This window comes from Falco peregrinus, chromosome 2, assembly GCF_023634155.1.
Source record: "Falco peregrinus isolate bFalPer1 chromosome 2, bFalPer1.pri, whole genome shotgun sequence".
In the NCBI taxonomy this organism is placed as follows: domain Eukaryota; kingdom Metazoa; phylum Chordata; class Aves; order Falconiformes; family Falconidae; genus Falco; species Falco peregrinus.
In genome coordinates, this window is record NC_073722.1 from 54500232 (window position 1) to 54522547 (window position 22316).

The following is a 22316-nucleotide window of genomic DNA, read 5'->3' on the forward strand; positions in this document are numbered from 1 at the left end:
ACTGGGCACGCCGGGGGCGCAGCGGCGTTTGCGCCTTAAATCGGAAGGAATTGAGAATTGTGCGTTTACGTGAAGAAAACTCACTGCATCCAGATAAACTGAGGGGATGGCAGTGTGAAGAGCAGTGTCCGCTGTGGACCTGGTGTTTGCGAGGGAAGGCGCGTGATGTGCCCCAAACCAGGCTGGAGCCGCCGGGAATGTGTGACCGGCTGTTCCCAGGGTTTGTGCCAAATCAGCAGCGTTAAATGCTGCTTGTGTGTAACATCCAAGACAGAACGAGCAGGAACATCAGCCTTTGACACTCAGCGATTAAAAAAAAGACTTGCTTATCAGACCTGAGGTTACACAACTCTTCTACAAAAGGTGTAACTGCCAGACAGGTGGTGAGGTGGAGTAAAGCTGTTGACCAGCATGGCGGTGTGGCGTAAATGTCCCAAAAATACATTGTCAGACACACAATAAACGCAACGGACCTTTCTGACTGAAACCTGTCCCTGTGCCAAAATCTGTGTTGCAGGTATTACATAGATCGCAAGCTAGCTAGTTTATGGATGTGAGCAATTAATTGTAAACAGACTGAAATTTTTCATGCAAAGCCATGCATACATTTTTAGTCCAGTATTCCTCAACATACTAATGCTTGGGAATAAAGTGCAAAACTGTTGCTGGTAAAGGCAGTAGACAGTGATTTAAGGAGAGATCACATTATGAGGGTTATCTAGATTACACTGTGCACATAATCTTTTTATCTCTTTAAGGAAATGAGGCTTAAGCAATTGCAGTATTGGGTGTTTTCCGTTCATCCTTTCCACCTCAAAGGACTTTCAAACACGCTGGCCTACTGAGGCATATTTGCAAATGTATACACGTCTTGGAAGGTTAATTTCATGCAACTTTGGGGCAAAAAAGCAGTTACACGTGAGAGAAGAAAAGGCGGGCAAAGCACAGGTGCCATGCAGCTGGCCAGCCACCACACGGTTGTATTTACCGCTTGGCTAGTAAGCCCGGCTCTGGCTTTGGGCTGGTGCATTTCTTGCACAGAGAGTGTATCGTAGCATACAAGGGAGCGGGTGAGACCTCGGGTTACTGCTGTAGGTAGAATTGTGCACTAAATACACAAACCATCAATAAACAATGTTTGGTGAATTTCATTGCTTACAGAGGAGCTTGTTAATGTGAACAGTTCCAAGGTCGTCTTTCCAGGCCTAAAGCATAGAGTCATACACAATGTGGCATATTCTGGCAGCAGTTCATGCCTGAGTAATAATAGGGGATTAATATTCCCACCTGTAACACCACCTTTCTGCTGGAAGTTACCACTCCCATCTGATAGAAATAACAAGAGAGAACACGTCCATTCCTCATCTTCCAGGGCTTCAGAACATAAACATATGCTGAATTTCGTGCTTGTTTGAGTTAATACTCAGTTTGTGAACTAGAGTATATTCAGAGCAGATATGCTGCCAATCTTGCTAACTCTGCTTCATGGACAATAACCTTTTCTCGGAGCGAGGGGCAGAGAGCAAGGGTCAGTGGTCTGTATCCAGTGTGAATTGCCAGAGCCTGGGAGGCAGGGTGGACAGCCTGTTTGTGGCAGTGAAGTACAATACTGTAAGAGAAAGTCCCTGATAATGGGATTAAATTACTGAATTTTTCATGGACGAGTTTAAGAGGAGACTTGGTCATTTTCTACAAGAATTTATATGGAGGGAAGTTTTCTGAGGGTAGAGTTCATTAACGTAACAGAACAAGACACAGCTCCAATGACTGGAAGCTAACGATACACAAGTTCAGGCCAGAGATAAGGTCTGACTCTTAAGTTTAGCCATCACGTAAAGTATTTAAATCAAAACTAAGAACATAAATTAAAAATGGCTGTGCTGAGTCAGGTCAGAGGCCCTGCTGGCTCAGTGTTGTGTTTTTAGAAGTGGCCAGTGAGGAAAGGGAGCTCCACAGGGGATGAGGTGGGGATCCCAGCAGTCCTTTGATTCATTTCCATTGCCTCTAAGGATCTTACGACAGATCGTCTCCTTTTTTGGATAACACCATGAGCAGCACCCACATCTTCTTCACAAAGCTGGTGAGTTCTAACCTGGTGCGTGCGTGGAGAAAAGCCGCAATGGCTCTATCTGTATAGAGAAATACAGATAAACTCTGTATCTATCTTTATGTTTTTTCAACTTCTATTTTAAGCAGAAGTTTTAGTCTTGAAACAAAAATCAGTAACAATTTCTGCCTTGTTCTATATAGACCGCATCAGTGATGGCTCTAGTTTCTGTTAGCCCTGAAATTACTGAACAAAATTTGGTTGCGGCAAAGCTGATAATAATAATAATAATAAAATGTTTACTTGCATGGATTATTGCACTCTCTAATCCTGAACCAAAGCAGTGACTTGAAACTGTTTAACATGCTCGTGCCCTATCGGCATGGCCTTGTTTCAGAGAAATAGGGAGAAAAAGCATCAGAGAAGTAGCTGAAGTACAGCATTTGCTGTGTTTCCACCATATAAAGCACAACATTGCACATCCATTTCTGGTTAAATCTGGCTTTCCTGAAGACTCTGCTGCAGGTAACAAACCAACTGGTTATTTTTGTCACATTTACAGGAGAAATCCATCATCAGCAATTTACTGGATAATTAGCAAGATTTTGCCTTCAGCAAAATCCATCAGCTGAGTACCAGTGCATCAATATAAGCATGACACTATATAAATAAGTACATAAATAATAAAGATATATATATTCACTGAGGCATGGAGCTTGTTTAATGGAAAAAGAAAAAGAGCCAGAATGTTCCTCAGAAATGAGTCCACTGGCAAATTACTCTTAAGGTTGAAAAAATACTTCTTTTTTTAAAAAGGGGGAAAAAAAGTAGTGTGGTTGTATTTGCAGCAGTGTATACCACAGAACAGTTACAGTGAAGATTAGATTAATTGATGCCATTTGATGATCTAACAAAGTGCTTAGGGAAGAGATGCTGGAGGAAGAATAAGAGTAAACAGAAGTTGAAGAGATTCCTTCAGTGCACAGAAAGTATGTCTGAATCCTTTTGGTTCTTGTTATGATTGATTCCTGCCTGCAGGGTGGTTTTGTTCATGTAGACTTTAAACATGTATCATCACACCAAAATGTTGCTGTCAGTATCCAGGGGAAAGCTGGGAAAAGGGCTGACGAATGTTACCCCTGTGCAATACAAGATCACCTGAGAATTTGTATATTTATGCAATCATTACCTGTATATTTCAGGGTTTTTTTTCTTGATATGTATTTCAGCATGTTTTTCAGCCATTAGAGAAATATGTGCAAAAAGTATAGCCTTTTTAAAATTAAAAGAAACTGGTCTGAAACATGTTACTTGCATGTTTTAAGCACCGTGATGTTTTAGAAAGGTGTAGCGTCGCCATGAATATTAAGCCGACCTAAGGCATTGTAAATACTGAAGTGCTACAGGCTTTTTCTCACTTCACGGAAATACATTGTAATTCTTCCCAGTTATCACCAGGTGGCAATACCGTGACCGTAAAAGTCTTATTTTTCTGAAGGGGCAACAGACATGAGGAAGTGATGTATCCCTGTGCTGCGATCGTTCCAGGAAACAGTTAGATTGCAGTCTCCAGCAAAGTTCAGATTACGGTCTAATTTCATCTTTTGTGTACAAAGCTATAGCCAGTATTGAAAATCTTAAACATTAGGCCTCCAGGTTTCCATTTAGATTGTCATTTAACACTGGTTTGGGGTTTTTTTCTTTCTTTTTTTTGAAGAACTTGGGTTGTCAAGAATTCATGATGAAAAGCCTTTTTCTGTCTGTCTTGCTAGTCTCTGTACTGTTTATGAACAGCTCAGAAGTGCAGGGAAAGAAATGGAAAGGCGAAGGTACAACGCTAAACCTGGAAAATATTGTCATCGGAAGATGCTATGACTATATTAGAATTGTGAATCCTGCTGTTGGGTAAGTTTTGCTTGTTTCTGGATTAGTTTTTTATGTTCTGTACAGAATGGCTATTCATCAGAAGCCTGATGTTTTGCTCCTAGCCATGAAAGCAATCCTATCAAAGCCAACATGCTTGTAGCTGTCTAGAAACAAAAAATGAACTTTGGTGGATGTCATTATAAAAATAGTGTAATTAAGGCAAGATTTGTAATCCTTCAACTTTTTATTTCACATTTCCCTCCCCACCCCACCCCCCCTGCCCTCCCCCACACTAGTGCCACAATATTCTGTAAGGAGAACAGCGTGCAGAAATGGTGGAGATAGTGTATCTGAAGTACCAAATCTCTGACAGTGCTCCTGGGAAGACCAGCTTTACTTCACATGCCTTGTATGTCAGGTCATGTAAAGAAGGAAAGCACTACACTATAGCTATCCTGTGGTACTGAAAGAGACTGTGTAGCTCATCCACCTGAAAAATCAGGTTAACCTGGAAAAAGTTATCAGCTGCTGAAGTATGATTACCATGAGCTTTCACTGAATTGTGTTAATTCCCCGGAACTGGAGGTTAAGTCAGACACTTGGTTAAAATGCCACTTTTTCTGTCTTCCTTACATTGTTTGGTCTTCAGTGAAAAGGAAAAAAGCCCTAAGAAGGACAGTCTCCTGGAGTTCAGTCCTTTATTCTGCCCCTAAATTTTTTCCTGATAGTTTGAAGAGGTATTTGCAGAGAGGACTTGGCAGGGTTCCTGCAGCATTGAATTGTGATCTTAAACGGGGTTAGATTGTGTTGCATAGTATCAGCAAGTATCACCTCCTTCCCCCAACCTCCCATTTTCATTTCCTGCTGCAAAAGAGGAAGATACAGGACTGAAAACAGGTTCACGGCTTTTAACAAAGGCAAAACAATATGTTTCTTCCTAATAACATTCCAAAGTTATCAGAAGTGTTTTGGTTCGTGTCTCCATGAATGAAAAAGATATCCTAATGCCAGCAACATGGTACTAAAATTTCAGCTGAACAATTCCGAGTTTGGCAGAATTATAAACAAGTCACAATGGAAGGTGCCAGTACACTTCTAACTATAGATTTCTACACACCTACAATATAATGTATAATACAAACTGTGAAAACGTAAATCAGGTAACAGTTGTGTAAGCATATGAAGTCTGGTCTTGCAGTAGGCTTTAGATAGGTAGAGTTATTCTTGGAGTTAACAGATATCGCTTCATTTGTATCTGAAGCAGGACACTATTAATACAGAATACACTAAAATGAGCAACATAAAGGATGGTTACTGTGGAAATGCTAACTTCATTAACTGATTTGGGCTTTATATATAAATAAAATATTCTTAAAAGTATTTCTATGTCTATGTCTATATTTATGGCAGTTTTGTGGTCTAATTAATTCCTGTGACATTTTCACAACATAATTTTAAAATTGAGAAGTCTGAACACATTCTTCAAAGTACTCTTGCTCAGAATAGCATGAAGCCAGGCTGGACGTTAGGACTGCTTTCCTGAATTAAGGCCCAAAATGGCCTTGTAAAAAGAAGAGCTGCACAATTAATTTCATATTATGTGGTTTTTTCTCTTTCCCTTAGGTCTATAAGCAAATAGTGTAATATAAACAAAATGGAAATTTCATATTGCACAGGTGCAAAACAGATATTCAAATTATTTATAACCCTTTCTGTTCATTGTCTGTTTCTTAATTGCCCCCAGGATAGCTTTTACAGAGACATAGCCACCTGGATAGGTTTTGCTTCTGAATTTATGTGCAAATAGAATAATTTTTTAAAAGTACTTTGCTAACAGCAAAGAAACTAAGAAGCTAGAAAGGCATGTCTTTACACTGCAACATACTTAAAGCATAAAGACGATTATAGAAAGGTATGCAAAACGTTCCCTTACTTTAAAACAGAACATGCAAAATAGTAGTTAAAAGGAGACATTTTACAAAATGTTATGGTTATATAGAAGTGAGAGATTTAATTTTCTAAGAGGAATATGCTATATAACACAAATATTCCTCTAGTGCATATCCCCCATATTTCTTTATTTGAACTATATAATGGAAGATTGTAGAACATAATTTTTTTGGAGTGACTACTATGAAATAAATCTAATACACCTTATTAGTGTCTGTTGAGTTTGGATGGAATTGCCCTGAACTACGGTCCTTCCCTTCCCTACTCTGTAGTTTCAAAAAGTATTTTTATGAGCTAAGAAATTTTGAGTAACAGAGCAGAATAATCCTTTTGATTTACGAGCTGTTCAAACCTGGGTGAGAAGACATGAAGAAAAAAAAAAATGCAGTATGTGAATTAACCAGAAAATTACTTCTGGATTCAACTGTCAAGAATGATATTAAGAGTTCAGTTGATAATAATTTACAAGTACTAGCATGAATAAGTTAGTGTTTACAGTAGACAGCTCTTTAGCAGAATGAGACAAGTATATAGAAAGTTAGAAGCTGAAGTTTAACAGCTTGATATCAGTAGTAAGGTGCAAATATTTTTATCACATAAGGCTATTTAAGCATTGGAACTACGAATCGAGGGTCATATTACATTACTGAGGATTTTCAGATCAAGATCCCATATTTGCTTACAATACATTGGGGTTTTTTTATACAGTTGGAAGCATAACCAGAGATTGCTGTAAAAATCTGGTCAGTTTCCTGCATGGGAGCTGTGTAGCTCATCACAAGGGGTCCTTTAATTTTAAATTATCTGTGACATTCAGCATCACAGAGCAGCCCGTTAAAGAATTTCATTAGGAGAAGCGCCCCCAGAAACCCTGCTGTCTATGGACGACATCAAATGAGCAAAACACTGTAATGGCAAAGTTTGGTTTACTTGCCTGGACTACTGTTGTTCAAGCTACAGCTTTGCAATTACAGCTGTTGGCGTTAGGAATGCTGTATGCATATAAAATACACTATTCTGTTTTGCACAGTGTTTCTGGCATAAACATTGGCACAGCGTATGAGGGGAAGGTACTGTGGAAAAGTGGTGAAAGAAGCAATTCCCTTCTTAATTACTCCAGGCAGGCTCAGAGCTGTGACAGATGAGATCCTGCAAATCCAGAGAGATAAAACACTTCCAACCCTAGATGGCCTGGCCTGGCCTTCTGCAGGAGATTATTGTCCCCAAGGCAGAGCTGGCAGAAGGGAACTATCGAAGTGCACAGCCTAGCATCTTATTTCAGGCCCCCCTTCACAAGCAGTTTGAATGTTGAATCCTAACAGCATTCTTGTAGCTCCTGCACAGTGACAGTACAGGTACCACATGGTCACTATACTCATTCCAGCGAGGTAAAACTGCATAACCCTAGGGCCTATATACACAGAAGAAATGTCTTGGTCAAAACCATTATTCTACCATCAAAACTTTTTAGTAACTCCTCCTGCATTGAATCTAACATTTTAAGACTAATTTTACATTCCAGTAGCTTTGCACATTTACCTACGCTTTAATTGAAATGGCTTTTTGAATCTGGAAAATTTCAAAGCAAGCTGTTTTCTTTAGTATTTTTACAATGCTGGATAGTGATCTCACTGTGTATACTGTACCTTCTTGATTTACTTCTAATTCCACATTGTAAATCCTAATATTTTCATTGCTACTTCTTAATCTCCCGCTGTTAGGAGTCAGGAAAAGACAGGATCTATATGCTCTCCTGGATTGCAAGTTTTCTACCAGCCTGACTTCAGTTCTCTATCTTAACCTTGTAGGGGGTTTAATTTGGGAATCTGAAGAAGTTGGGAACAAATTACTTTCATGCTCTGCTTTGAAAAAACAATTCTATTTGTTTGTTTCAATGATTACAGTGAGAAGAATTGTTCAGAGATATGGGAAGCGTTTAAAAATGCATTTATTAACAAGGATCCTTGCAGCATTCTACCTAAGGACTATGAATTATTTATCAACCTGTCATTGCACGAAATTCCACCTAACAAGGTAATGATTTTTGATGTTGAGTTAACAATCCTGTGACATCCAGCAGATTTTCCATGACACAGTTCAAAACTGACCGAGAGTCATTCTGTGGCTGACTCAGGATGTATTATTTTTGGCCTGTCTGTAGTTTACAAACTAAGCTCAGGCTTGATGGCATTTTTCAATGTGTTTGACTGCATTTATTTTTTTGCAGTAACTTCTCAGCACATTCTTTATTTTCATACCACAGTGCCAGGAGCTCTGTTGTAGTGCCTGGATTTCTACTTTTTCTCAAGTTAGGTGCCCTGCCTGCAAAGACTTTGTCTGCTATCACCTTTTGCTTCCACTCCTCACAGCCAAGTCTCAGGGCAATGACATGTTAAACATTGACATGTTAAACAAGCATCAGCAGAAATGAGATAGGATGTCATTGCATGCTAGAAAAAGTAAGGGTTTGATGTGCTGGCAGCTGCAGAGACGTGAAAGTGCAAAAAAGACAGCTCTTCATGCCGTCATATCTCATCAGAATGTGTGCTTTGGCCTTTTCTAAAAGGTTGTGCTTTAAAGCAGGTTTTCCTCTAGCACAATTACTCCTTATTTCTAAATGATAAAAGCTAAACCAACAAATAATCCCGTCAACACAGCTTAATTCATGAAAGATTTTTTTCAAACACAGAAATAGAACTAGACAGATGATTTTTCCACAACATAGCAGTGTGAAAGAATTCTGGTAAAATATACATGGCTTATAAATATGTGTCATCCCTTTTTCTCCCTTTTCCTAAATTTGTCTGCTGAGAAAGAAGAAGCTTGGCCTAACTATATTTAATATAGGCTTATATCAATTACCATGGTATGAATGCCCCTCAAGCCTCTAGTGGCCAGAGCACCACTGAAAAAAAACCCCAAACCCCAACAAACTTTGTTCCTCTAAAGAGACAGCTAACATTGGTGGTTATTAGCTTGATTTTGAAAGAAATACCAAAGCATGTTTTAAACTGTTTTCAACACCCCATAATCTCATTGTGCCCATGCCCAAGTGATGGTTCATTTCTTCTCTTTTTTTTTTCCTTTTTTTTTTTTTTTTTTTATATAGTCTCTCTTCTGGGAAAATAATCAGCTGCTAGTCAATAGCTTTGCTGGCAGAGGCCGTCGCTACATGTCTCTGGCTGATACTCTGTTTGGCTTCTTTGGAGATTTTCTAAACTGGTGTGGGCAGGAAAACAGTGCTGGTAAGGTGATGAGTGCTATATTAAACATCTGTCTGTAAAACCATAACGGAGACTGACTGCTGTGTTCTGGAGGAGCTAATTTTACTCTCGCCCCATGAAGGGGATAGCTTCACTGTCTCATTTTCTCCTGTTTTCTGTGAATATTTAACATTGCAGTCAGGGAACCACACAGTGAAATCTAAACAGTGCTGCACAGGAGATAAATTTCCTTCTCAGTCCTCTGAATGTGGAGCTTTTTGCATCCCAGATACAGAGTTAGAGCTGTTTCAGCCAAATTATTGAATACACAGAATGTCACTGTTTGTGTAAAATGCAAAGGATGGAAAATGATTGCAAAAAATGCAACTGTCAGCTTTCAGCGTTATGTCAGACCATCTTGTATGTTCAATGAGTAACATGCAGATATGTTTAACTGCTTTCTAAGGTCACTGTTTATGATCATTATCATCTCTCTAATAGCACAAATCACATGTCTTCCTACAGCACTGGACTATGAATCCTGCCCTACCACAGAGGAATGTGAAAACAATGCAGTGGAATCTTTCTGGAGAATGGCCTCAATCACTGTAAATACTGCATTAGTGCTGACTTTGTACATTAGTGTGTGTGTCCTGGGTGTTTCAGGAAAACGTTGCCAGATCAAAACAGATTTAAGTCTGTAACTGTGCTAGATTATTTCCTCTGATACAAATACACTCTTTTAGACTGGGTACAGTGCTTTAGCAAGAGGAATCTAACTTTCATCTTAGCTACATAATGTGTTAAAATTCTGTGTCAGCTTTGTTAATATATATTAAGCATGTAATAAGCACAATAAGCACACTAGTTGCCTACAGAATATGGTCCTAAGAGACATTTGACAGCCTTGGTGGAAACCCTTTATTCACAGATCAAACCCAACACAATGTGCCAAAATGCTTTCTTCCTATGCTGAAGAAACTATTCATAGGTGTGAGAAAATAGTTTGAGAAGATGCACTGAATTCATGCACTGGCTATTTAGCTCTTGTTCTCCTTCTTGCAGTGACCTGCTAGTGTGTTACTTTGGTATTATTTTCACAGTTCTGATATTCTTCTTGGTAAAATTTTTCCTTGGTCATTGTTGCTTGAAATACAATACTGTCATATAACAAATCTGTAAGATGAGTTCTGAAAGAAATTGTTATGTATTGCAGTATGCACAGCACAGTTCTGGGGTGATACATGTATTGTTGAATGGTTCTGCAGCTGGAGGAGCCTATCCAGACCCAGGGTAAGAAAACTGAATTATTTATGTGTGCAAGGTCTGATGCCTGCTAAAAAAGGGTCAACAAGTTGTTTGGGTCTTCTGCTGCACAAAGCATGGGAAGTATAGCTGAAAGAGCCTGTTGCATAAAAGTCTGCTGAGTTGTGGGGACAACTGTAATTGTCCCCAGCTGTAGGAATTAACATGAAATGTGTTGAAACAATCCTTTTGACTCCTGCATTTCACAAACTGCTGTGACAAGCAGGATATATGCTCTTTGAAAGCAGCCTTCAAGTCAGCCAACATCCTGCAGCAAAATGTGTGTCCTCAAAAAGATAAGCGTTACACAATTTCTATTCAGGAAGTCTCCAAAGAGAGGCTATTGTTACAAGGAGTGTAGCTTGTCTCCAGCCTAGGAGCAAACTTGTGAAGTTCTATAGGGAAAGTGCTTTGTCCTGCTATTTCTCCATGACCAAGAGAGGAGGCAGTTTGAGATCCATCATGGTTTAAGAAAGCAAAAAGGCTTGTTGAGAAGGATAACAGCAAGGATTAGTTTCCTCTTCTCCTCATTCCCTTATATATTAAGGATAGATATACTTTCCCTGATTTACAAGGGTACCACTATACAGAGGTTCATCTAAGCCTATATTTAAAATTTATTGTAAAAGTACATCCTTAAGAACTTTTATGTAACATGTGGCTGTAGTGACAGTACCTTTGATGAAAAATACAACTGTCCTTACCTCAGCAACTGTCCTGTCCAAGGCAGCTAAAACCCGCCATATTTTACACATCCATAAAACAAATCCTCCTCCTGTGTACTCACTGAGGACTAAGAGTGATCATTAGAAAGTGAATTTTATCTCCAGATAGGAGAGAAACAAGAACCACATGTTCCAAAACACCTACTACCTACTTACCTCTGTCCCCTAAAAGGTCCGTCTCTATACACGTCTTTCAGCTATCGAGAAGACTTACGTGGTCTCCTTGGTCAGGTGGTCAGCTGGGATCAGGCCTTCTGCAGATGATAATAGCTGGCAGCAGGTTAATGACCAGAATCCAATGTAGATTCCTTATATCAGAAACGGATACCTTATTTCTGTTAATTTACAGATTCCTTATTTCAGAAACCTCTTACACATAAATTCATTCTACCACTTCCCTGAATTGCCTGTCTGGAGGTATTGTGACCAGTGAAATCTCCACCACTGGAACAAAGCCTGCCAAGAAAAAAATACAAAGTCAGTTAATCCATCTATTTCCTTGGCTGGGTATTTTCAGGTCCATTTATGACTGAATTTGTTGAAGAGGTCTTGTTTGAAAGAGGCTTAGGGATGAATAGTTGATAGCAGAAGGTAATCTGAAACATCTGTCTGTCTTCCCAAACATCTCTCTGGTCTGTTTTCAAGAATTTCAAAGCCACTTCCAAAGTTTATTCATGGCACGGGGGTTGGAACTAGATGATCTTTAAGGTTCCTTGCAACCCAAACCATTCTATGATTCGATTATTTAGTTGCCATTTTATTATCTTGGTTTAATTGTTATTTAAATACCTATCAAAGTCAATTTACACAAAGTAATAAAGGGGAAGATTCCCTAGCCTAGGGATGGACATATCTAGAAGTTTCTCCCTTATGATCTTATATATCTTAGACAAATACTTCACGTTACTGTGATTTGTGACCTAAAAATATATTTGTCTTGTGGCTGTTATTTTTTTATTTAAAGCAAAATTGTAATTGTGTCTAAAAGCAGTAACCACAAAAATTACCTTTTCTTTTACTAAGTATCAAATGCTTTTTGTTTTGTTTTTGCATTTTTTAAAGACCACTTCATTCTGGTTCACCTCTAAGTTGTGCCTTCTTTTAGCTGAGCCCCTCTAAGCTGAAGAATATGAAAACAAAATTTATGATTAAATGCCTTTGACCTTTGAAGACAGACAAGACACTCTGAATGTGAATCACATTTTTCTACTCTGTGTTGAGTCTGATTGTAACCAGAAGTTATAAATGTATAATTGAGCAAGCCCATACCCTACAGCAGGATCAGAGCCTTCATTAATACAAAAGGGAAAAAATTTGTTAATTTTTCATGTTCTTTATAGTTCTAAAAAATTGTTTCTTGCAATAGTTTTTTTGCAGATTATGAAATACCTAATCTCCAGAAAGACAAAATCTCACAAATTGTCATCTGGGTTGTGGATGATATTGAAGGACCAGATATGTAAGTTACATTTTATTTGTATTTAATTTCTCCTTTTTGGACCTGTCTTTAAAATTTCACCTTAGCTGTCTGATTATATTTGCATAGCAATTAAACTAAAAATATTTTAGTTTCAGAAAGCATTTTAGATGCTTTCACTAACAGAGAAGGCATACCCTGCCATTCCCAAAGACTACAGGAATACCAGAATTAGACAAAGTATAAATAAATTTTAACATTAGGTCTGGTATCCACTCTTGGTTAGATGTGCGTGTGGATCTCAGACCTTGAGTGAACATATAGCATGTACAGTTTTACTAAGAAATGTTTCAATCTGAATTTCTGATTAAATGCTGACATGGAATATTTCTTTTGCCTTGCCATATGCATTCTTTTCGTTTTCACCTACCTTAACTGTTTGAAAATTAGTGGAAACAGAGAAATACCATGCGGGGGTCTTGTTTACTCTTGATACTTAAAATGAATCCAATAATAAAATTCAGGCTTTAGAAAGGTCTAATTTTGATATTTAAAATTAATTTAATTAAAATGATAAAAATTTTCAAAAAAGCCCCCAAAAACCCAAACAGATAAATAAACCAAAACAAAACAGATGACTCCAAACAGCATAGCCTGTTAGTAAATACCATAGACCAAGTAAGTTTTCAACAGAAACATCATCGAAAACGGACTTTGAAGTTAAAAAAATTAAATCATTAGTCCTAATTTCTGATTAAATTAACTAGGGACTGATTAAAGGAAGAATTAAATATTTTTTTCATTATAGCTTTTGTGAGGATCCCTGCAAATGTACATAGATGAATCAGGGGTAGGGGAACCCCAACCATCTGCAAGGTCCCTATAGTTCAGCATAACATGGTGGTACTTCATTGGTCTTAAAACTGGCCTGGGTGAAGAGTGCCAGAGAAATGGACTCAGATGCCACCATACCCACCACTGGTGGCTGAATCCCTGGTGTCATCTGCACTTTTAGGAGCATGAGGCTTCTGTTCTTGCTTCAGTGTTTTTTAGTTGCATCCATTCATTTTGTGTCATTTCCCTTTTACATTTTGTCTCTTCTCTTTTCTATCTCCTTTTGCTTTTCTTTCATTAAATTTTGGCATGGCCGACCCAGACCACATATTTCATCATATGCTGTGGAGTCTACAAAACATAGTTCAGATTAGCATTTTTCAGCCTTTCTCTTTACATCAGAGAATCATACCCTTTTAGAAAAAAAAAAATACAGCTCACCTTTGCAAAAGTTGCCCATATTACAAAGAAAAAATCAGACAACCACTGAATGTTAATGGATGCATGGGAATATTTGTGTGCTTTTATTAATTGCTTTTTACAATGATTTTGTTAGTCCTCATATTATTTCTTTACTCATTAATATTTACTAAACAATGTGTAAGTAGCACTGGCCTTAATACTTGATGGTGGTGTGAGTCTGAGAGGTCTCAGTAGGTTCTGTATTGTGCTAAACTTTCTTTTGCTAATTGGGCCACAAATTAAAAAAATCAGTGCTAGGCACAGAAGCTGCATTTAGGATTGTTTCTGGTTTCTTCTTTCTCCTTGCGTTTTTTTATTTTTCTGTATTCAAGACAGAGAACAAACTTCTAACAAGAATAATTCCAATTTATTATAACCAACTTATTCTGTAAAGACAGCTAGCATCACCTTTAGCACCACCTAAATAGTGGCCAAAGAGTATTACAAATGAAACAGTTATTATTTTAGAAAATTATTTAGCTCTTTTTCTGTTTGTCAGTGAAATATTAAAGGTGAGAATATTGGTTAATAGAATATGCAAATGCTACACTGGCTGAAGCCAATCTTCTAGTCTCTGCAAACTGAGTATAAAATGTTAAATGACTGTAAGCAAATGAAGCATTATAAATAGTGATGTACACCAGTTTTCTGTAGGTTTTAAGGAATATAGAAGAGGCAAAGTAATAAGGGTTTACTTTACTAATTCCATCAGGTTCTGTGAAAGGAAATTAAATAATAAAAGACTTGCAATAGTATTAATATCCTTTCTTACAGAGAATCCTGTGGAACTCATAGTGTAAAGATACTAGAAAACAGGCTGAAAACCCTTGGTTATGACGTCACCTGCACTGACAATTACAAGTAAGTGAAAATCCTTCATTAATATGGTGTATTTAGAGAAGGACCCGATCTATTTTAAATTGTTTCTTACCTTCCAATACTTAATTGCCATTAATGTTGTGTCTTCAGTAAGAGGGGTGTTGGAGGGATGATGTCACATTTTTCAAACTTAGCATTTTTCACCTGTGAATTGAGTGAAACACTACACTGTATTGTATAATTAAGTGGAATATTATACTTACCCATTGTCAGACACAGAATATGGTGTCGTGTGTTCCATTTCACTCTAAAATCTTTATTCGGATTGAAAATCTAAATAACAGAAAAAACTACTGTTGAATATCTGCAGAATTACTAGTTATTCACAGTAGTATTCACAGCTCTAGTGATTCACAAAATAGGTTGTGGGATAAATATAATTGAAGGGAAGCTTTAGGCACGGTAATACTGTTGACTTTGTTTCATTTGTTTTTTTTCATTTGTTTTCCTCAGTTTTCTTCCTGAAAGATGCTGAATAAAATTGTATCTTTACAGGTCTGTAATGCTCTTACTCTGCCTGGATTATCCTGATGATTCTAAGTGTACCCTTTCATCGTAAGTAAAAGGAATCCAGTCCATCCTCAATGTCATTACAACCAAATAAATAATGCAGAAATCAACAGTTCAACAGATTCCACCTCTATCATCTATTATATATCACCCATGCGCAATATACTTATGCTGGAATTTATTACTTGCTGTGTATTAAGTAAGCAGTTTCTATCTACAAATATAGTGCAAAATAGTCTGTGAGCACCTGCTGTTCAAGATCAGGTTTAATATACAGTCACCTTGTATATCAATGATAGTATGAATGAAGTTTGTAACTATCAGTGTTCTGATGCAAAATCTATTACAAATTTGAAATTGCTTTCATTGGCATTCTTCCTTGAATAATGAAATTGTAGGACAAATGACAACAGATCTAAAGGACATTTCTCCAGCTACTGGAACTTTCAGCTCCAAATTTTGAGAAAGTTTTTTTTTTAATCTTCCATTTTGTGTGTAAACCCAATTTCTATATTTTAATGTATTTACCTTAGGCCGCCTGTAGGTTATCTGCAGAGAATGCAAATTACATCTGAGATACTCCTTTCTTACAAGCATCACTCCCAGACTAAGCTTTAATAGTTTCCCTTCCTATTCATGTTTTTCTTTATTCTATAAAGAGGTTTAAGTTAATTTATGATGTATTTCAGTGAATTTACAGTAAAGATGGCTGTTTTCAATTGTGGCTAAGTGTCTTAATCTATATGCTGTTGCATGTATAGGTACATATAAGGTACTCAAATACCTGAATATGAAAACTTCCTCACAGTTTGGAAAGTTGCAGGATACATAGATGCATAAGAGTTGTTCTCTGCATAATCCAGACATTTGGCCACATGGAATCATGGAATGATTTGAGTTGGAAGGGACCTTAAAGATGATCTGCTTCCAACCCCCCTGCCATGGGCAGGGACACCTTCCACTAGACCAGGCTGCTCAAAGCCCCATCCAGCCTGGCCTTGAGCACTGCCAGGGATGGGGCATCCACAGCTGCTCTGGGCAACCTGTTCCAGTGCCTCACCACCCTCACAGTAAAGAATTTCTTCCTAATACCTAAACTAAATCTAACCTCTTTTAGTTTAAAACCATTACCTCTTGTCCTATCACTGCAGGCCCTACTATAAAGCCTGTTCTCATCTTTCTTATAAGCCCCTTTTAGGTACTGGAAGGCTGCTATAAGGTCTGTCTGGAGCCCTCTCTTCTCCAGGCTGAACAACCCCACCTCTCACAGCCTGTCTTCATAGAGGTGCTCCAGCCCTCTGATCATCTTTGTGGCCCTTGTTTGGGCTCACTCCAACGGGTCCAGGTCCTTCTGCTGCGGGCCCCAGAGATGAACGCAGCACTCCAGGTGGGGTCTCACAAGAGTGATGCAGAGGGAGAGAACCACCTCCCTCAACCTGCTGGTCAGGCTTCTTCTGATGCAGCCCAGTACCCAGTGGGCTTTCTGGGCTACAAGCACCCATTGTGAGGCCGTGTTGAGCTTTTAGTCCACAAGCACCTCTAACTCCTCCTTCTCAGGGCTGCTCTCAATCCATTCTCTGTTGATCGCCACAAGGTTCACATGAGCCCACCTCTCAAGCCTGTGAAGGTCCCTCTGGATGGTATCCCCTCCCTCCAGTGTGCCAAATGCACCACTCAGCTTAGTGTCATCAGCAAACTTGCTGAGGGTGCACTCAATCCCACTGTCCATGTCGCTCACAAAGATGCTGAAAATCTATCTCCTACTGTCCTTTCTGCCTAATTCAAACAGCAGCAACTCTTTTGTATTTTAATACTTACGTAATACTGCAATGATAACTTCTTCTATGAAAAAACTGATTTTGTTATGGCAGCAGAGAGGTGGGACTCCTGCTTGCCTGCCTCTGGCTCTGTGGCAGAAATGCTTCATGCAGTGCAGAAAAGGTGTATATCACTTTCTGCAGCATACATTCAGTTTTTAATACACCCTTTTGGAGAAAGTGAGAATTCTCTGTTCCTGCCGATCACTGAAAGCTTTTACTCAACCTGTCATGCAACAACATCATTCTTACATTCAAATTACATCCCAGCACCAGCTTATAACTGTGTGATGAAAACAGTGGCATTCTAGGTATCACTGATAGCTCCAGACTCCTAGGTAGTAGATCATGGAACAGGCTTTCTGTTCTGTTAAAGCATTTGTTTGTTACTAGATACCACTTGCATGGTGAATTAAAGGTAGGGTTTCCTTGTTCTGCCAGTAAATGGTAAGGTTTTTGTTCATGTGTGAAAATAAAATACAATTGTCCTGTGCAAATCAGCAGCTGTGAATGTGGTGACAATATTAACAAAAAGGAAGAAAATGCTCTTTACAGGACTTTAAAAAATATAATATTGTGAACTCTTAACAGAAGATTTTTCTCTTCTCCACGTTTTAAACCATTTCCCTCAAAATTCTGTGATGTGAGTACACTCCTCAGCTGAGAAAACCGGAATAAGAAGGCTTTTGGCTTTTTTACTGGCTTTTTCCAGTATTACCATATAGTGCTTGCAGTACGTAAGCAGGGGAGCAGCCACCCCTTCCTTTCCATCCATGTCAGTACTTAAACTAATATGATCACTAGCATATTCTAAGCACCAGTCTCATACTCTCCTGGGGTAACTACTAAGCAACTCACCATTAATCTCCTTCTTTAGGAAAAATTTCCTTGCTTCTTCCCTTCCCGAGCCTTCTATTCCATCCCGTATGTATGGCAGTGTGATAGGCCTGATTCACTTCATATCTGTACTATCCCTAATCAAGACAGAGCTTCCCAATCTGAATGTTATCATTGCCTCTCCCTGAAATTGAAGTAGCTAAAATACTTCAAGCCAATGAGTATTTACGGTCTTCCCCAAATCACTTACTTCTCTGCAGTAACATCTCCATTGAAATTAGCTGCCCTTTCAGAAAGAGCCTTAAGCAGATATATATAAATTATTTGATGATTATTTTCTACATCTGTTTTCTCCATGGATGGATCCCTGCTCTCTGATAGTCCATTAACTGACACGGGAACAGTTTGGTCAGTAGGGGTATCAATATTAAGAGTGTGTATGTGTTAGGAAAAGGTTTTCTTTCAGAGTGTGTATGCTTAGTGTACACTCCGTGTTCATATTCCCATAATAAATAGTGAGACTAGGTATGCAGCCTCTGTTGTGTCCCCTTTCACAGTGGCTGTTTGCTGTTACAAGACAGATAACTGCCATCTCTGCATCTGGAGAAAAACGTCCTGAGCCCAAAACCACCAGGGTTGTGCAAGTGACTTTTTTTTGTCACCGCAACTCCTGTTACATTGGCATACCAAAGGAGAGGGCTGTGTCAGGGTAGCAGAGGGATGGCCTAGAAGGTGCTGTAATGTACTTGGGGCTTCTTGGGTGGTGACAGAGTCCTTAACTCCTCTCCAAACTTGAACTGTGTTCCTGCCGAGTCAAAATTTGAACGGGCTTGTTGACAGTTTGAAAAAAACTTGTAAGTAAAAAAATACCCACTAGATGGCACAGATGACTTACAAACATAAGCAGAAAGGACGCCAGATGCAACCTACTAGCAGCGGTATTTATTACTTGCATTATTGCAATGTCAGGGAGACTTAGAAGTGGATCTGGATAGTGTTGTATCAAGTGCTGTAAAATACATATATAGAACTCTAGGATCGCTGCTCTCTAGAAATGCTCTATACAATCTCAAGCATAAGGCCAGAGACAGTAAATGGATGTGGAGAGACAAGGAGGCTTAGGTATTAAGGTAGAATGGAGTGCTGCCAGGGTTTTGAAGGTTTTGAACAGATACGCTGTTTATAACATCATGACAGCCAAAAGGAATCTGGTGGCAAGCTCTTATATTGAAACTTCTAGCTTAGCACTTGGACTGCAAACTTCACCCTTGGCAACAACCCCCTGATACTTAAAAGAATCCTAACTCAGCTCTGTGCTGTGAACATCCTGTTTGTTTTCTTTTCCTCAGATCTGCACCAGCAGCACAAAGAGGACCTGTATCTTCAGACAGAAGAGGCAGCTGGAACAAGCTCATGATTGTTTCTTTTGTAGGCTTTTTGTTCAGATTTGCTTTAGTGTACTAAGTTAATCAACTGAATCCACACTCTGTCTTAGCTGGCTATAAATTTGGCTTCAACTAATTTCTGTCTGCAATTTCGCCCTACTTCTGGGACTGAGAAACCTGCATATTAAACCCCTGCATACTTTTATCTAGATACAAACTACTTTTAGTATCAAAAATTGTTCTACTGCTACTACCCTTCATTTCCTTTTCTTGACTAGAAATCCCTTGCTATTTCCTCTTATCCTTATTCTCCACAATTAAACTGAGAAGACTTCCTGTACACATATTTCAGAAAGAAAAGTGAAGCTATGCCTGTCATACATCTCTACACAGCTTACTTTTTTGTAAAAACAGTCCTAGCGTTTGGCCTTGGAAACTGTCTGATTATTGTGTTTTGGCAAGGGGAAATACAAATTCAGATGGCAGGGAGCTTAGATTTCTCACTTGGTACAAAACGGAATAGGTGAGACAGTGGAAAAATGAAACTCATTTTCATAAGTGGTCCAATACTTGGGGCAGACTTACCTGAAACTATCATACATCGAGATTCTGGCTTGTATACTCACATACACTATTTATCACATATCGATTGCTTCATCATCCACATGGCTGTTCCTCAGCTGGCTGTTTCCTGGCCACTGGATAGCCAATAATCAGGAATACCAGGTCGAGAAGGTTCCTCAGGTTTTCCACCATAATATGATGGTTGATCACCATGATGTGATTTAGGGCCTATCAAATTCAGACAAAAACCTGCCAAGTCAGACATCTGCCTGCTTGCAGTGAACTCAGCATGCTTCAGAATATATTGAGAGAGCAACTGCCATTTTGAAGGTCTCTTGAGTTACTTTTGTAGATTATCAAAGTGTTTCAGCTAGATGCTCCTCTAAACCACCAAGGCATCCAGCTAACAAGATGACACATAAATCTTTGGAAAAATGTAGTTGTTCTTCTAGAAAAACAACTTTAAGTAGAGTTTTGTTGCACATTCTCTGTTAGCTTCTGTATTATTTATTTGTTTCTATTAGCTGGTTGTCAAGAAGCTGGGATAAGACGTTCCTGTTATCTCAGTGCATCTGATTTAGGACTCCAAAGTAGGTTTACATCCTTTCAGTCCCTGGTACAACTGTATCATGTTGTATGTTTGAAAGATAAAATATCTAAAATGTGTTGTTGTTGCTTATTTGTCTGGCTTCCATTCCTGTAACAGTCTTCAATTTGGTTTTATTGCAAATCCCTTTACGTTACAGACATAGTTGCATTTGCCTGTGTCACAGCTGGGTTTAGGCTCCAGTCTGAAGGTTTTTTGTGTCTGTTTCAGACACTTGCAAAAGTACTGAAATCAGAAGTTACAGACCTTTGAAAATCTGGGGTCTAATATGCCTCAAAATTGTTCCCTACCTATGCTGAAACACTAGTCCTTAAGTTCCTTCAACATCTCATTTTTGTTGTCCTTAGCAGCAGCTGCCAGAATAGAGGTATCTGTTTGTGACACCCACAGCTCAGATAACTAAACCCAAGCAATTTTGCTCAGTCTTCTAGTTGTCCACAGCAGATCACATCGTGACACATTCTGAAGCGCAGGCTGTAGAGATAGTGCGTATGAGGCTCACAGATAGGTGTCTAAGCCATCGTTTGGTCTAGTGTTGTCCTACCCGCTGACCTGTATATGATAGTGTGTGTGGGATTCAGAGGAAAGCATAATACCATCAACTTTATGGGCCATGTGCCTCTTAGGCAACTTCCGTCCAGAAGCCAAGTACCCTAGTTGGCCAACTTTAGCTTTCCAGCCTGTGAAAGCTTTGCAGCCTCAGGATGCAACCCAGTCCAGCAGCACAGTCAGTGCTGGCCATTACATAGGATACCAAACACACTATAGGAAGTTCTAAATAATTCTATTAAAAAAAAAAAAAATAGTAAAATACAAAGTAGAATAGATAAGATTCAAACATTTGAGGTTATTTACTGCTTAACCTTATATCAAGAACAACACACTCAGAACCCTCTTGCAGTGTTTTCTTATTTCTCTTTCCTGTTCCTGTCTCTTTTTCCATTACTTCAACTTGGTAGCAAATCCAATTTCCAGTATCTTTTGAGTAAAGTGTCTCAAACTTCCTGGAAAAGCTGAGGAAGACCTGTAAAGATTTTTAGCTCACCAGCCAATATAGCTGGGAAAACAAAGAAGGCAAAGTTTTAGATGCATAGACTTCCTAAGATCTTAAAGGCAGTAAATTTCAAACTGAGTGTGGATCACTTGTTGTGCGTTTAATCTAATGGTTTTAATCTGTGCAAAAGAACAGTGTGACTGGCACCTTGAAAGCAGAGGGGCAGAAGAAGTGTCAGAAGAAGGTCATTTGTTACTCCCAGAAGGAGGGAGAGACTCACTCACTCAGGCACACACTCAGGCATGCTCAGGCACACACTCACTCAGGCACTCAGGCTCATACTCAGGCGCACACTCACTCGGGCACACACTCAGGCACACACATCACTCAGGCACGCTCAGGCACACACTCGCTCAGGATCACACTCAGGAACATACTCACTCAGGCAGACACTCAGGCATTCACTCAGGAACACACTCACTTGGGCCCACACTCACTCAGGCACACACTCACTCAGGCAGACACTCTGGCACACGCAGTCACTCATGCACACAGACACTCATGCACACACTCAGCCTCACACTCAGTCAGTCACACACTCATTCAGGCACACACTCACTCAAGCACTCACTCAGGCACTCAGACACTGAGGCACACACAGTCACTCAGACACAGACACAGGTACACACTCAGGCACTCACTCAGGCACACACTCACTCAGGCACGCACTTATTCAGGCACACACTCACTGAGGTACACACTCAGACACACATTCAGGCATTCACTTCGACTTTGTCTTTCCTTTTTTCTTTCTTTCTTTCTTTCTTTCTTTCTTTCTTTCTTTCTTTCTTTCTTACATGCTTTCTTATTCCTTCCTTCCTTCCTTTCTTTCTTATTCCTTCCTTCCTTCCTCC

The 22316-nt window shown here is 39.1% G+C and overlaps 1 protein-coding gene across 1 annotated transcript; it reads left to right on the forward strand.

Moving 5' to 3' along the window:
- The first annotated feature begins 3560 nt into the window (after positions 1–3560).
- On the forward strand, positions 3561–20467 carry LOC101917967 (ADP-ribosyl cyclase/cyclic ADP-ribose hydrolase 2). The gene is made up of 9 exons (XM_005232127.3): positions 3561–3952; positions 7768–7897; positions 8973–9108; positions 9592–9674; positions 10283–10359; positions 12463–12555; positions 14584–14670; positions 15184–15243; positions 19202–20467. The coding sequence occupies exons 1-9, from the start codon at positions 3786–3788 to the stop codon at positions 19314–19316; spliced, it is 948 nt and encodes a 315-aa protein (XP_005232184.1). The 5' UTR covers positions 3561–3785; the 3' UTR covers positions 19317–20467.
- Positions 20468–22316: the final 1849 nt, after the last annotated feature.

Bases quoted from the DNA above. Each gene is read 5' to 3' on its own strand.
- LOC101917967 (XM_005232127.3), top strand. From the start codon at position 3,786: ATGATGAAAAGCCTTTTTCTGTCTGTCTTGCTAGTCTCTGTACTGTTT. The intron at 7,898-8,972 runs GTAATGATTTTT...TTTTTTATATAG, and splicing joins ACGAAATTCCACCTAACAAG to TCTCTCTTCTGGGAAAATAA. The intron at 9,675-10,282 runs GTAAATACTGCA...TATGTATTGCAG, and splicing joins GGAGAATGGCCTCAATCACT to TATGCACAGCACAGTTCTGG.